The sequence below is a fragment of the Bos mutus genome, chromosome 1 (assembly GCF_027580195.1).
Source record: "Bos mutus isolate GX-2022 chromosome 1, NWIPB_WYAK_1.1, whole genome shotgun sequence".
Lineage (NCBI taxonomy): Eukaryota > Metazoa > Chordata > Mammalia > Artiodactyla > Bovidae > Bos > Bos mutus.
In genome coordinates this window covers 45,135,166-45,151,772 of record NC_091617.1, presented here as the reverse complement: position 1 = coordinate 45,151,772, position 16,607 = coordinate 45,135,166, and the positions used below count along the sequence as shown (strand labels likewise).

At 42.2% G+C, this 16,607-nt stretch overlaps 1 protein-coding gene across 7 annotated transcripts in view; it reads right to left on the bottom strand.

The window, feature by feature from the left end:
• The window catches only part of NXPE3 (neurexophilin and PC-esterase domain family member 3), a 55,618-nt gene that overhangs the window by 33,896 nt on the left and 5,115 nt on the right, over positions 1–16,607 (bottom strand). For 4 of the 7 annotated variants that reach the window (XM_070368752.1, XM_070368758.1, XM_070368764.1 and 1 more), the window contains exons 3-4: positions 12,185–12,262; positions 11,328–11,498 (exon numbers count right to left, since the gene is read on the bottom strand). Coding sequence is in view for 4 of the 7 variants with exons in the window: in XM_070368758.1 (XP_070224859.1) it covers positions 11,328–11,420 (93 nt within the window). In the remaining 3 variants the exon portion in view is untranslated. The remainder of the gene's footprint in view (positions 1–11,327; positions 11,499–12,184; positions 12,263–16,607) is intronic. The other 3 variants (XM_070368756.1, XM_070368759.1, XM_070368762.1) reach the window with 2 other exon arrangements.

Below are 16,607 nucleotides of genomic sequence, written 5' to 3'. Positions count from 1 at the left end.
CATCTCCCAGAGTAATGGAAATAAAAGACAAAAATAAATAAATAGGACCTTATTAAACTTAAAAGTTTCTGCACAATGAAGGAAACTATAAGCAAGGTGAAAAGGCGGCCTTCAGAATGGGAGAAAATAATAGCAAACAAAACAACTGGCAAAGAATTAATTTTCAAAATATACAAGCAGCTCATGTAGCTTAGTACCAGAAAAACAAACAACCCAATCAAAAAGTGGGCCAAAGAACTAAACAGACATTTCTCCAAAGACGATATGCTGCTGCTAAGTCGCATCAGTCGTATCCGACCCTGTGCGACCCCATAGACGGCAGCCCACCAGGCTCCTCTGGCCCTGGGATTCTCCAAGCAAGAATACTGGAGTAGGTTGCCATTTCCTTCTCCAATGCATGAAAGTGAAAAGTGAAAGTGAAGTCGTTCAGTCGTGTCCGACTCTTAGCGACCCCATGGACTGTAGCCCACCAGGCTCCTCCGTCCATGGGATTTTCCAGGCAAGAGTACTGGAGTGGGGTGCCATTGCCTTCTCCGAAGAAGATATACAGATAGCTAAGAAACACATGAAAAGATACTCAACATCACTGATTATTAGAGAAATGCAAATCAAAACCACAAACAGGTATCATTTCATGCCAGTCAGAATGGACACCATCAAAAAGTCTACAAACAATAAATGCACAAACAATAAATGCAGAAGTGGAGTAAAGGGAACCCCCTTACACTTCTGGTGGAAATATAAGCTGGTACAGACATTACAGACAACAGTGTGGAGATTCCTTAAAAAACTGGAAATAGAACTGCCATTTGACCCAGCAATCCCACTGCTGGGCATACACACTGAGGAAACCAGAATTGAAAGAGACACATGTACCCCAATGTTCACTGCAGCACTGTTTACAATAGCCAGGACATGGAAGCAACCTAGATGTTCATTGGCAAATGAATGGATAAGCATGTTTTGGTACATATACCCAATGGAATATTACTCAGCTATAAAAAAAAGAATGGATTTGAGTCAGTTCTAATGAGGTGGATGAAACTGGAGCCTATTATACAGAGTGAAGTAAGTCAGAAAGAGAAACACCAATAAAGTATATTAATGCATATATAAGGAATTTAGAAAGATGGTAACAATGATCCTATATGTGAGACAGCAAAAGAGACACAGATGTAAAGAACAGACTTTTGGACTATGTGGGAGAAGGGGATGGTGGGATGATTTGAGAGACTAGCACTGAAACATATATATTACCATATGTAAAATAGATGACCAGTACAATGAAGCGATGCATGAAGCAGGGCACTCAAAGCTGGTGCTCTAGGACAACCCAGAGGGGTGGAGAGTGGGGAAGAAGGTGGGAGGGGGGTTCAGGATGGGGAAACACATGTGCACCTGTGGGTGACTCATGTTGATGAGTGGCAAAACCACCATAGTACTATAATGAAATTATCCTCCAATTAAAATAAATTAATTAATTTAAAAAATGTTACTCAGATTTCTGTGACCTGCTCTAGCAAAATTAACTGAAGCCAAGGCAGGAGTCATTGGAATTTCTAATCTACAGCTAGTCATTTAGAAGCACAGGTGACTACCTAGATTGGTGACTGGCATCTTAAGTAGGGGGTTGGGGGGGAGTCTTGTAGAACTAAGACCTTAACATGTGGGATTTGATGCTATCTTCAGATAGTGTTGATACCAAACCAAACGTGGGCCTGCTCGCCTGCTCATAGTAAAGCCAATCTACTGCCATAGAATGTGGAGAAGGAAAATGCAGTGTTTATTGTAAGGTGCCAGACTAGGAGTCCAGGGCAGCTAATATTCAAAAACACCCCAACTCCCAGATGGATTTCAGGGAAGAATTTTTAAAGGCAAAGTGGGGGAAGGGAGTCACAGGGGATGTTATCAGCTCATACAAAATTCTCTGCTTGGTTGATGGTGAGATAGCAGGGTGGTGTCACAGCGGCTAACATTATCAATCTTCAGGCTCCAGTAAGCCCATGGTCATCAAATAGTTAACTTCTTCCATTTGGTGGGGGTTTTAAGCAATCTGTAAAACAACTCAGGAATGCTTATTGGATTGTTATACATGTTATCCATGTATTTCAGGGAGGAACTAAAAATTCTTTGACTGCCATGTGGCTGATTTACTGTTTAAACTGTTACCAGTTCTCCTGGCCCAGCAGTTACTTCTATCACTATGTGTTCACATCCTTTCAATCATTAATTCTTAGGCCAGACTTTTGTGAGTCAGGGAAGGCCTGGAAGACTACAACTTTTCTGCAAACACGAAGTAGGCAGAGGACATGAGGTGGAGGGGTCTGTCCAGGAAGGCTCCACAGGGTCCTGCTCAGTTATAGTGTCAGAACCGATTAGAACTATAGGTCATGCTGCTGGTGTCCAAGAGTTGCCTGGTGTACCCTACACACATTGGAAACTAGATGCAGAACCTTTTTAGTACCTAACCCAGGAAACTGCTTCTTACATTATGCAATAAGTTAAATTGCAAGAGAAAACAACAACAGGAAAACAAAATCAAGAATTACTCTCAACCTATTACCCATTACAAACCACTCAAACAAGCCCTCAGGCTCCCCATCCATGCCAAACCACTTCAAAATGCTATGCAAGGTCAACATAATCTCAAACAAGGTAAAAATAATCCCCAAATATAGAAGGGTTTTTAATGATATTCTTGGATTCTGTACTTTTTCTGTTTCATTCTACATGTACATGCAGAAACTCTCAATTGGAAGAATTTCATTAGGCTCCTTCATTTTAAAAGAATACACAGTATTATTTGTTTATTAAAAAGGATAATAATGACTTTGAAAATGTTTCCCTAGCAGAGTTGACATCAGCATCATGACATGGCATAAGACATTCCTCCATTTTTGTCCCCCTTTTTAACAACAAATGTAGGACCCACCCAAAAACAAAATTGCCTCTGTGGGAATCGTGGGATCCAGCTCCACATGCGCAGGGCCTAGGTGCAGTCTCGCCCATGTGCGTATCTAGTAACAGGCAGATAAACCTCGGTGCTGTCAGCACAGCCAGTGAACCTGTCCCAGTCCTGCTTGGCCACAGTCAGGGACAACCTGGAGAGTGGTGACCCAGGAAAATACCAATGGATTCAGCCTTCCCAAAGAGAAATTCCAGAAAGAAAAAAAAAATACAAGTTTGGATGAAACTGAGAGGGTAAGAGGAACTTCGCCAGCACTGCCCCTCCCCCAGCATAACAAGCCCAAGGCTGTAGCACCCAGCAGCGTCCTCATCCAAGAGGGATGAGGAGAGTGACCAGTTAGTGCCCACTGACCCCCGCTGTGAGAGAAACCCATTTAATTCAGCAGCTCCCCGAGTACTAAAGGGGGACCTCCATGACCCCAGGAAGGGAGGGGTTCAGGAAAGAGGCAGGTAAGAACATCAAAGGTCACTGAAGGGACACAGTTCCTGCTAAGTGTGCTCAGGAGTTTGGCAGGAAGTCCGCCCACAAGCCTAATGCCTCACCCAACAGTCTTGCAACAGAGCCCACAGGCACCCCCAGTGCCCTGTGTGCTAAACCCACACCTCCGCAAACTCTGGAGCCAGCAGCTCCTTGTGTATGCTGCCAAATGAGGCAGCAAGTGAGACTCTGCTAAACAGAACACTATCAGAAAAACAGATCAGTTTTTCTGGGCAAGAGAGAAACACAAATTTAAGCTATACTTCCTCTTTCTGGAAAACAAAAGGTTAACAGCGGCTAGCCTGGTGGGTCTTAAGAAAAGCTTAAGAATTGTGTCACAAGAAGCAAGATGTGGAAAGCAAGTGTACCCATGTGAGGGCAAGCAAAATAGACAGCTAAAACAGGACTGATGAACATCTTACCCCACCTGAAGGGAACCAGTAAGACAGCAGCAGATGTCTGCTACTTCAAGCATGAAAGCAGCAATGCAAATGTACAAGGAACATAAGGAATCACGGAAACATGTCATCACAGAAAACTAACAATCATCCTCCAATAACCATGCTCAAAGGCACAGAATTCAGCCTTTGATAAAGAATTCAAAATAGCTGGGCTTCCCTGGTGGCTCAGAAGAGTCTGCCTGCCAATGCAGGAGATGCAGGTTTGATCCCTGATCCAGGAAGATCCCACATGCCACAGGGCAACTAAGCCCGTGCACTACAACTTCTGAGCCTGCGCTCTATAGAGCCCAGGAGCTACAACTACTGAAATCTGCATGCCAAGAGCCAGTGCTCCGCAACAGGAGAAGTCCCTGCAGTGAGAAGCTCACGCACCACAACTAAAGAGTGGCCCCATTCTCCCCGACTAGAGAAAAGCAGCAACAAAGACCAGCACAGCCAAGAATAAATAGATAAAATTAAAAAAAAAAAAAGAATTCAAAATAGCTCTTCAGGGAAACTCAATGGGCTATATTACAACAAAGACAAATAAAAAAAATACATGAATAAAATCAGAAATTTACAGAGAAAGAAATCATAAAGAAGCAAATGGAAATTCTGGAGCTGAAAAATTCAATGAATAAAATGAAAAATGCAATAAAGAGCATCTATAACAGAAAGATCAAATGGAAGACTGAATAAGGGAGCAGGAACTCTGAAACAGCCCAATCAGAAGAGAACACAAGAGAAAAAAGAATGAAAAAGAGCATAGAAAGCCTACATGTTCTATGTGATGCCACCATGTGTACAAATATTAGAATAATCATGGTTTGAGAGAGGGAAAAGGGAGGGCAGAGAGATTATTTAAAGAAACAATAGTTGAGAACTTCCCAAACCTAGGGATATACTTCGACAACCAAACTCAAAAATCTAATAGATCACCCTATTATCTCTATGCAAAAAGATCTTCTCCAAGACACATTATAGTGAAACTGTCAAAAAACAAGTATAAAAAGAAAATCCTAAAAAAGCAGCCAAAGGAAAAAATATTGTAAACTATAAAAGAATGCCCATTCGGCTCTCAGTGAATTTCTAAACAGAAACCTGGGTTTGATTCCTGCTTGGGGAACTAAGATCCTGTAAGGCAGTGTGGTGGGGGGCGGTGGGGGAGTGCAGTGTGTGTGAATGGAATCAAGGGTTTTTAATAAAAACTGAACTCATAAAAACATAGAATGGTGACTACCAGAAGCTAGGGAATGGGGAAATTGGGTAGACATTGTTTAAGGGTACAAACTTGCAACAGGTATATAAATAAATCCTGGAGATGGAAGGCATAGCATAGTGACAATAGGCCACAAAACTGTATTACTGTATTACTGTAAGTAAGTGTATGTAATAAACTTCAAAGCTGCTAAGAGACAAGATCTTAACTGTTCTCAACCTAAAAGAAATGGTAATTAAGTGACATGAAAGAAGTGCTAGCTAACACTGTATTGATAATCATATTGCAATATACGAATGTATCAAATCAACACATTGCACACCTTAAACTTACACATTATATGTAAATTATATCTCAATTTTTTAAATTGCAGGTCTTTTATTCTTTTTAATTAATTAATTTATTTTAATTGGAGGCTAATTACTTTACAATACTGTAGCGGTTTTTGCCATACATTGACATGAATCAGCCATGGGTGTACATGTGTTCCCCATCCAAACCCCCCTCCCACCTCCCTCCCCATCCCATCCCTCTGGGTCATCCCAGTGCACCAGCCCTGAGTACCCTGTCTCATGCATCGAACCTGGACTGGCGATCTATTTCACATATGATAATAAACATGTTTCAGTGCTATTGTCTCAAACCATCCCACCCTTGCCTTCTTCCACAGAGTCCAAAAGTCTGTTCTTTACATCTATGTCTCTTTTGCTGTCTCACATATAGGGTCATCATTACCATCTTTCTAAATTCCGGATATATGCTTTAATATACTGTATTGGTGTTTTTCCTTCTGACTTACTTCACTCTGTATAATAGGCTCCAGTTTCATCCACCTCATTAGAACTGATTCAAATGCATTCTTTTTAATAGCTGAGTAATATTCCATTGTGTATATGTACCACAGCTTTCTTATCCATTCGTCTGCCAATTATATCTCAACTTTTTAAAAACAGGAGAAGTTCCCTTATCTTTTGATTATCTTTTAGGAAATATTCCCACCTCCCTTTCCTTTTTAGTTCTTGTGAGGCCATGACAAAACACTAAGGACCAAACCATGTGCTATGTGCTCACAACATGCCCCCTTCTCCTTTGTTTTTCCTCTTTTCCTCTCCCACAGTCACTCTTGTTCCTTGGGTAGCCATAAGCTACTAATTCAAGACCAGAAAAATGACCCATGCAGCCCAATCCAAGAATCACCATACACTTGGTGCTACTTACCTGAAATGTGAAAGTCCTAGTCACTCAGTCATGTCCAACTCTCGTGACCTCATGGACTGTAGCCTGCCAGGTTCCTCTGTCCATAGGATTCTCGAGGCAAGAATACTGGAGTGGGTTGCCATTTCCTTCTCCCCTGACCCAGGGATCACACGTGGGTCTCCTGCATTGCAGGCAGACTCCTTACTGTCTGAGCCACCAGGGAAGCCCAAGTCACCTGGATTTTACTTAAAAAGAGAGACTTCTATAGTGGTCCAGGGGCTAAGACTCCAAGCTCCCAATGCAGGGGAGAGCAGATTCAGTCCCTTGTCGGGGAACTAGATCCCACAAACTACAACTAAAGATACCACATGCCACAACGAAGACTGACGATCCCTCAAGCCTCAGCTACGACCCAGTGCAGCCAAAACGGATGAATACAAAAGACTGCGAAAAGGTCAATTTGCTTAACTTTCCTAAATGATAACTCTGTTTTAGGTCAGTGCCAAGGACAACTTCAAGGTCTGCCATATTTTAAAATTCAGAGCCCAGAGGAAACACCAGCAGTCATTCCTGGAGCCGCTGTAAGGTGTGGACCAGAGTGAACCCTATGCTTGCCCATCCCTCATTCATTGCACTGCGATTTACTGACTTGTCAGTTCAGGGCCTGACTGTTCAAAGGATAATCCCAAGCGACTGATTCAGGAATGGGCCTGTGACCCAGTTGTATTCTATGAAAAGCTGCTGGAGGATTCTGAGGGATGCATGCATCCAAATCCAGACATCACCAGTACTCTGGGAACAGCTCTCTGATTTTACCTGCCAATAAAAAAAACTGTATCTCAAGCTGGACATGTGTAAGAAAGCAACTACCTGCTGCTGTGTAAAAACGTAAAATCCAACCATGAAAGTGGATGCCATAGATAATGCATGAAGGAGGACACAGCAGAGAGACTTACAGAGAAATGGAGCCTAAACTATGCCCAACCTACCTCCCAACTTCTATTCTAAATGAATATTATTCCTTAATATTAAAACCAGATTGAACCAGCTTTCTTTACTTGCAGCCAAAAGCCCTAAAACACTGGTACTGTTTTCATAATCAGAAAACATATATGTTTAAAATATCAATAAATAAGGAAAAAACAAACAAATATAGCCAATGCTCAATAAGAGTTTATCAGAAAAATGACACGGAATTCTCCCTACAACCTTTTGCTAGATATCAAAACATATACTTCCTTCTCATATATGACATGAGAGGATGGTTTCTACCTACATCACTCTAATATCCACTCTAATATCTAATATTCAGGTAGATTATCATATCTACCTATCATATCAAATCTATCTTTCTGCCAGGAGAGCATGGTTTCTACCTACATCACTCTTATATCTAATATCCAGGTAGATTATTATATCTATGTATCATACCATATCTACCTTTCTGCCACTCTCTTATAAAGACCCACATGATTATATTGGGCCCACCCAAATAATCCTGAATAATATCCCTGCCTCAAGAACCTTAACTGCAACTTGTCTGCAAAGTTCCTTTTATTAGACAACATATTCATAGGTTCTGGAAATTCAAACACTGACATCTTTGGGGGCCTTATTCAGCCTACCATTTATACCAATGTGACATTCAGAGACTTTTAGAAATTCAGAAATCTGTGAATTTACTATAGTAGTTGTTCTATTCAAAATCACCTAACTAGAGGGGTTTTGCTTGTTCGTGGATTTCATTTGTTCCTTTACTTATATAACTGAATTTGACCATATCTTAGGAAATGTGGGGATTGTGTTGTGATACACCTGAGATGGAGCAGACAAGAAGTCTTAGGATTTGCATTTTTCAAAAGCCTCATGAATTATTTTCAATGTATTCAACTTTCATTCAATAAATATTTATTAATGTTTCAGAAGTTGAAGAGTTTAAAGTATCTAATCACATTTTATGTTGGAAAAATAAATAAAAATGTAATAGTTGTGACAAAGGAAATATTTCATTCTTAAACTGCAAAATACTCCATATATACAATATAAAGAAGACTAACTTGAGAGATGCAAAAACAAAAACGTGAAGGAGACCTGTTACCAATGGAAAGATTATTTGCTGCATTCATATTTGTTTGTTTCATTTATCTTAACCAGCTCTGAATGTGGCACATTTGAAAATGCTTTTTCTCCCCTCATCACTGTAATGGCTAATTTTCTTATGTGATATTTTTAATTAAAATTGAATCTGTACTTTTTAGAAAATGCTCAGATACTCTAATTGCAAGCAAAGTACAGTCACAATCAGAAGCGTAGGATGGACCAGGGATTAAGGGATGGCAGACGGCCAAGGTTCAAGCCTTTCCCACTCCCCACCCCACACCCCAGGCTTCTTTAACTATTAATGTCACAGAAATAAACTGAATGGTTTAAAAGTCATGACAATATTCTCAGCCTGGACAAGATGACATCTTTAGACAAGGCAAAGTGTTTTACCACACTCCACAAAAAGATCTGTTTATATAATTTTTAATATCAAAACTGTCCTATATCATTTCTTACTTGCCACCTCCCTTCTCCATTATTGTTTGGTTTGTGTTCATGCAGACAGTTGGAGCTGTTAGTGGACATTTTCCAAAAGTTTCTAAGAACCACAGCAGGACTATTAAGAGGGTTTCTAACAATAATTCCTAATATTCCTTCCTGACTGCAATAACATTAATGATGTGAACTATGGCTTACCCATGGAGTAGGAAATGGCAACCCATTCCAGTATTCTTGCCTGGAAAATTCCATAGACAGAGAAGCCTGGAGGGCTGCACTCCATGGGGTCACAGAGAGTTGGACAGGCCTGAGCACCCACAAATGAATGGCTTACCCTCTCAAGTCTCTCCTTCTCCCTTTTCCTACCTCCCAGCCATCCTAGACCTCATAATACACAACCATCTTCTCTATTCTTACACCCAGACTGTTGAATGCAGTAAAATATACACCCTCACAAAATCAGTGCAGATAAGCACCACGCACACATGTGATCCGGAAAGTCACTGTCCCTCTATCATCCTGCAGGATCAAGCTCCATCCCCCACTCCCATTCTTTCAAGCCCATCTGTACCAGTCTTCTGGGCACCACCTTCCTCCCACCTTCCACCTCCCGTCTAGACAAGAACTCCCTCAATGTTTCACCTTCCAGCAGTAGACATATCCACATTACCACCCATTATGACAATTTTCCCTCTTACATCAGAGGAAGGAGCACACCTCCCCCTACATAACTAATAATAAAATGATAACAAGAACACATACTATGAAATGTGTCCCTCATCCTATATCATTATGTGCTCTGTCTGTGCTCTAGGTCCCATCCCCTCCAGCTCCCCTTTGTCCACTGAACCTTCTTCTCTCCAGCTTCTCTATTAAGTCTTTCCCTTCAGTTTCAAGTCTCCTAGACTTCTGCTTGCAACCAAGACAGAGAAATGGTGAGATTTACTCTTCCACCTGAAACAGTGGTTCTCCAGACATAGCACGTTATACAACAAAAGAAATGATGCCTGAAAGATGGGAAATAAAGGAAATGATTCCCATGATTGATTGCCCTTTGCTGACAACCTGAAAGATGGGAAATATAGAAAATGATTCCTGTGAGTGTTTGCCCTCTGCTGACAGCCCTGAGAGCATCCCTAGGCTGCAGCAGTATGAGACAGAACCCAGCAGGAGCCTGGTGAACCCCCTAAATTGAGGAGATGGAGCTGAGAGTCTTACAGCCGATTAGAACCCATAGGACAGTAACAGGAGAAGAGAGCTACACACAAAGGAACTCAGGAGATCTGCAGAGAGTCCTAAATAAGTATTCAGCAGAGTACTAAAGAGCATATGTGCGTAAGCAAACTCCTGGAGACTGGGGAAAGAAACATCTGAAAGGATAAAAGAGAACAGTATAACCTGAACTCCTACAGGGCCGGGATGCTGGACAGTCAGTCAGTGCACAGCAAAGAGCAAAGAGATACCAGAATTAACTTGGACCTGTCACCTGAGAAGCACCACAAGCCAACAAAATTAAAAGAACAGCATGATTTTAGATAGGAAATACTCCATAAATTTCAGTGTATGTGAGTTCATGAAGGGAATTTTTAGAAGAGAAGGGGAAAGGGGACTGTTACTAAATACCTTCTTGGCACCAGGCACTGTAAGGGTTCCATAATATGTGGTCCCTGCCTTGAGAGCCACACACAGTCTTTATAACACTCACCATGAACTCCATCCCCTGAAAATCTCCTTCAGTTTTTTGCCAGGAGTCAGATGAAAGGTCCCCTCCTTGAAAGGCTTTCTTTCATCATTCTAAAGCTACTGAACTGTAGTGTTGGAAAAGACTACTGAGAGTCCCTTGGATGCAAGGAGATCAAACCAGTCAATCCTAAAGGAAATCAATCCTGAATATTCATTGCAAGGACTGATGCTGAAGCTGAAGCTCCAATACTTTGGCCACCTGATGTGAAGAACCGACTCATTAGAAAAGACCTTGATGCTGGGAAAGATTGAAGGCAGGAGGAGAAGGGGATGACAGAGGATGAGATGGTTGGATGGCATCAATGACACAATGGAGATGAGTTTAAGCAAGCTCTGGGAGATGCTGAAGGACAGAGAAGCCTGGCATGCTGCAGTCCATGGGGTCACAAAGAGTGGGGCGTGACTGAGCAACTGAACAGCAACACAGTAACCCACTTTCTTTTCTCTACAATACTTCTCACAATTTCTAATTATCATTTATTATTATATTTTATGCTTACTTATAACTCATATTTTCTCCCATGCACATTTAGAATATGAGCTCCAGAGTGAAGAAATCACTGCACCCTTGGTGACTAGCACAGTATACAACCATTGAAGGCACTCAAATACTTACTGAATAAATGAAAACAAGAACTGTGACCAGGATTAGTTTCCTGATGATCAATATTTTCCAGATTCATTAGCCCCAAATCCCCTGATGTGGTTCCCTTAGTTATGAAGAAGCATGCTGAGGACTCACCTCTACCTGAGTAACGTTGACGACCAGCACCACCACCATCAACACTGCAAGCAGACAGCAGAACAGCCGTAGTTTGACGAAGTTGATCCACATTGTCTGGCTGTGTCTTGATCACCCATGGCCGACCCATGGCTCCTTTCACTGCTCAAAACTCCATGTCTTTACAGATGGCTAACAAACACATGAAAAGATGCTCAACATTGCTCATTATTAGAGAAATGCAAATCAAAACTACAATGAGATATCACCTCACACCAGTCAGAATGGCCCTCACCAAAAAGTCTACAAACAATAAATGCTGGAGAGGGTGTGGAGAAAAGGGGACCCTCTTGCACTGATGGTGGGAATGTAAATTGGTACAGCCCCTATGGAAGACGGTATGGAGATTCCTTAAAAAACTAGGAGTAAAACCACCACATGACCCAGCAACCCCACTCCTAGGCTTATACCCTGAGGAAACCAAAATTGAAAAAGACACATGTATCCCATTGTTCACTGCAGCACTATTTACAATAGCTAGAACATGGAAGCAACCTAGATGTCCACTGACAGATGAATGGATGAAATAGTCATGGTACATATACACAGCCAATGGAATATTACTCAGCCATAAAAAGGAACAGCTTTGAGTCAGTTCTAATGAGGTAGATGAACCTAGAATCTATTATACAGAGTGAAGTCAGTCAGAAAGAGAAAGATAAATATCGTATTCTAATGCATATATATGGAATCTAGAAAAATGGTACTGAACAATTTATTTACAGGGCAACAAAGGAGAAACAGACATGGAGAATAGACTTATGGACATGGGGAGAGGGGAGGGTGAGATGTATGGAAAAAGTAACATGGAAACTTACATTACCATATGTAAATGAGATAGCCAACAGGAATTTGCTGTATTGCTCAGGAAACTCAAACAGGGCCTCTGTATCAACCTAGAGGGGTGGGATGGGGAGAGAGATGGGAGGGAGGTTCAAAAGAGAGGGCATATATGTATACCTATGGCTGATTCATGTTGAGGTTTGACAGAAGACAACACAATTCTGTATAGCAATTATCCTTCAATAAAAAATTAAAAAAACTCCATGTCTATGCTTTTCTGAGATGCAGATGAGCTTTCAGTTTGATCTTCTTCTATTCTGTTTAGTTTCATTAAGAGTTCTTTGTATAGAAGAGCAACTGGTATGGATTTAAAAAGCACATTTTTCTCCAAAGGATTCCTTCAAAGAGGAGAGATGAGCAAACAGATCACCAATTACGACAGCTTAGGGTGGAGTAAAACGAAAAACACTGTATTTCCTCTTCCTTAACCTTATCCAAGGCCCAGAGTCGTAAGAGAAAGCAAACAGCCAGAGCACAGTAGGAACTACTCCACATTTGGACAATTTACTCAAACCCAGCTCCAGGTTTTCATGTAAATAGAGACACTTCTCCTGCTTCCTATTTATGTTTTAACTTTTAAGAGAGCAAAGAAGAACATCTTCAGATTCTTAGAAATTACAAAATTCACGTGTTAATTTTCTAAAGAGGTCTAAATAAATAACTTCCCTTCCTTTACAGTTTAAATTTTATTACATTCAGTTCAGTTCAGTCGCTCAGTCGTGTCTGACTCTTTGCTACCTCATGAACTGCAGCTCGCCAGGCCTCCCTGTCCATCACCAACTCCTGGAGTCCACCCAAACCCACATCCATTGAGTCGGTGATGCCATCCAACCATCTCATCCTCTGTCATCCCCTTCTCCTCCTGCCCTCAATCTTTCCCAGCATTAGGGTCTTTTCTAATGGGTCAGCTCTTCACATCAGGTGGCCAAAGTATTGGAGTTTCAGCTTCAACATCAGTCCTACCAATGAACACCCAGGACTGATCTCTTTTAAGATGGACTTGTTGGATCTTTTTGCAGGCCAAGGGACTCTCAAGATTACTAGGGTAATTATGGGCTTCCCTCGTGGCTCAGTGGTAAAGAATATGCCTGCTAATGCAGGAGACCTGGGTTCAATCCCTGGGTTGGGAAGATACCCTGGAGAAGGAAATAGCAACCCACTCCAGTGTTCTTTGTCTGGGAAATTCCATAGACAGAGGAGCCTGGTAGGCTATAGTTCATGAGGCTGCAAAGAGTTGGACATGACTTAATGAATCAACAACAACAAGAGGAAAACCTGTGATTTTATAAGGAGTTTTGGGATTAGGTGCAAACCATTCTGATAACCTCTGGAAAACAGGAATGCCATCCCTCTGTATGTCAAGAGACAGCAAACACCCTTTGGGTTTCTGGCTCTCCTACCCCACAGGCAGCCCTGATGCCCCCTCAGTTGAGTAACAAGGCACAAGAGGAAAGACACCTGCCCTAAAGATGCAGGAGATGAAAGCTAAGCCTGAGGAGTAACAGGTCACCCTAATCCTTCATCACACCTGCTGAAGGCAGAGGACTTGAGAGTAGGCTGCTCCTTACTATTCTTCCATGTAATCATTTTTAAAATACTCTCCCCAGTTGCTATTATGATATAGGTAAGCAGTGAAGATGGTAGTATTTTGTTCCTAGTGACGATTTCCATGGAAAGCGGGGTAGAGAGGTCAAGGTGAAGAGGGTGCATAATCTCAGTGCAGAGGGCCTCAGGATACCTCAGCTGCACCAACACTCCCCCCTTTTGTGTTGGACCTGGCAAGCCCCCTCTTCCCTCACTCCCCTACTCCTTTGATCTAATCTGTTCCCATTCCCACACCACAAGGACAGACAACAACCCTTCCTCACCCCAGCGTCATAAAGGAAATGAGGCTAAGCTATTCCAATACGCTTTCCATCCTGAGAATTCCCACAGCACTTACTTTTTCCACTTCTCAGCTGATCTCTATATTTGTATGTATTTCTAGTCTCCCCAACTATACCAATAAAGATTATATTGAAAAAAAAAAAAAACTATATATCAAAAAAAAAAGCAACTTAAAGATAACAATGTACCATACTTTTGGATTCCTTCCCAGTACTCAGCTCTTTGCATGATATATGTTGATTCAACAATCCACACAATGAATAATTACGGAGGCCTGGGGCTTCCCTGGTAGCTCAGTGGTAAAGAATCCACCTGCCAATGCAGGAGTCACGGGTTTGATCCATGGGTCAGGAAGATCACCTAGAGAAGGAAATGGCAACCCACTCCAGTTTTCTTGCCTGGGAAATCCCATGGACAGAGGAACCTGGTGGCTACAGGCCATGAAGTCACAAAGAGTCAGACACAACTGAGCAACTAAACAACAACTCTGTATTGCACACTGTACTAAGTGCCAGAAATCCTCCTGGCAAAGCTTACACTCATAGTAGGTAAAAGGTATTTCCCTCCTATATTAAAGAGAAAGAAATCTCGCACTCCTGGCTGCCAGGAGCCAGCGTGAGGAACTCAGACAGTGGCAAAGGTCATGAGGAAGGAGGCTCGGCATACGCAAAGGCGGGATCGAGCCTCAGGAGTCCCCCTGGAAATTCTTGAGCACCTACCCCCAAAACCAGAGTCTGCCTACTTTACTGCTTTGTGCTCTCACCTACACCTCTGACTTTATGGGGGGCTGTCCCCCACCACCTCTCTCTGAAAAAGAGTTAACTTACAGCTCCAGTTAATAAAGTTCTTGGGCGTGACAAGAGTGTTTCAACCTACAAACTCCTTTGGAAGTCCTCTAGCCTGCCTGAACAGGTTCTTCTGGCCACATGTGATTGTTCACAGCCTCCCAACCATGAGAGGCATGAGAAGTTCTAAACTGTCTAAATACAGATTCCTTTGAGCAGTTAAAGATTGATTAGAAATTGTATTGATGAAGGGTTTTTCACTTGTTGGGCCAATGTTTGCTGCTAAGTTTCCGTATCCCTTACCTACTGTGTCTCTGGGAGTGTATTGATTAATATAATCGGTGTATAGGAATATAAGTAGTAGCTTTAATGTTTGTAACCTTGGACCCTTGAGTTAATTCTTTTCTTGTTATAGCCCACCACACCTTTGCCCTATAGGAATGCAACTTTATCTAATGCTTTTGGAGGGTGGCGCTTGACTTTAGAATAATCACCTTTAGAGAAAAATAAGTTTTCTGAAGAAAGGGTCATAAAATGTTAACAGGCCCCCTGGCCAGAAGATGATGTAAATCATCTAAACTTTTGCATATGATAAGTTTGAAAGCCTGGCTTCGATAAGGATCAAGGACTGCTGACCTTCCCCCATTATCCTCTATGCACAACTTAAGGTATAAAAACTACTTTGGAAAATAAAGTGCGGGCCTTGTTCACTGAAGCTTGGTCTCCCCATGTCGTTCTTTCTCTCACCTTCTGGCTGAATTCCCATCTGTAGTGTGGAGGCTCGTCAAGCCTACTAATTACGCCTGGGCTTCTAAGATCTGACTGGGGAGGCCTTAGTGTCTCCTCTCCTTCGGGAGAACGGGAGGACGCCTGTGGCCTACATAGGTGACGCAAATTCCTTGTCTTGGAATTTTACTGGCTTTCCACGTAAACCAAGTTATTCAGCCTCTTTTCTCCACTGAATTTTCCTACTGAGCTATCCTTATTTAACCACTCTTTATATCTTTAATTCTATTGTATCCTGGTTGCTGATGCTGTCCCCGCTTCGAGTTCCCTGGATCCACTGGGGCTGGACCCCAGTACCTGGCCACCTCCACAGAGACGCCAGGTAATATGAAAGACTGCACTTAACCATTTCATGGCCCCAAAACACCGGCCCCTCTCCAAGACCCAGCTACCTACCCACCCTGAAATGCCTGCAAATTCTAGGAAGGAAATGACTGTGAAATAAAGGAAATAACTCTGTCACCAGGGCCCCAACTGCTCCTCTGCAGAAACCCTTCTCAAGGAGTTGGCCATAAGAACCATAGGTTTCCCTGATGGCCAGAGGGAGAAGACCAAACATGATACTGCACAGAAGCTCAGCTGTACCACTGCAGCTGTGGTCTATGTACTGCACGAAGGCCAGGAGTCCAAAGGATGTCAGTATGGCTCAAGCTGGTCAGAAGCAGCACAGCAATGGTGCAGAAGGACGGTGAGGCCTGGAGACCTCGGAGCTAAAGGAACAAAAGGCCTTACAGGAAGCAATGCAAATATGCAAGAAGCCCCTCACAGGCAGGGACTTCTGATGAAAATCCTCATGGAGGGTCACGCCTGGAAAAGACCTACTTCCTGCTACAAGTAGGTGGAATGCTGAGACTGAAAGATCCATTTGTACACCTATAGCCTGAGGTGTACTAGCCAGACCTCTCTTTAAAAAGACATATACTAAAATGTTGATAGTTGT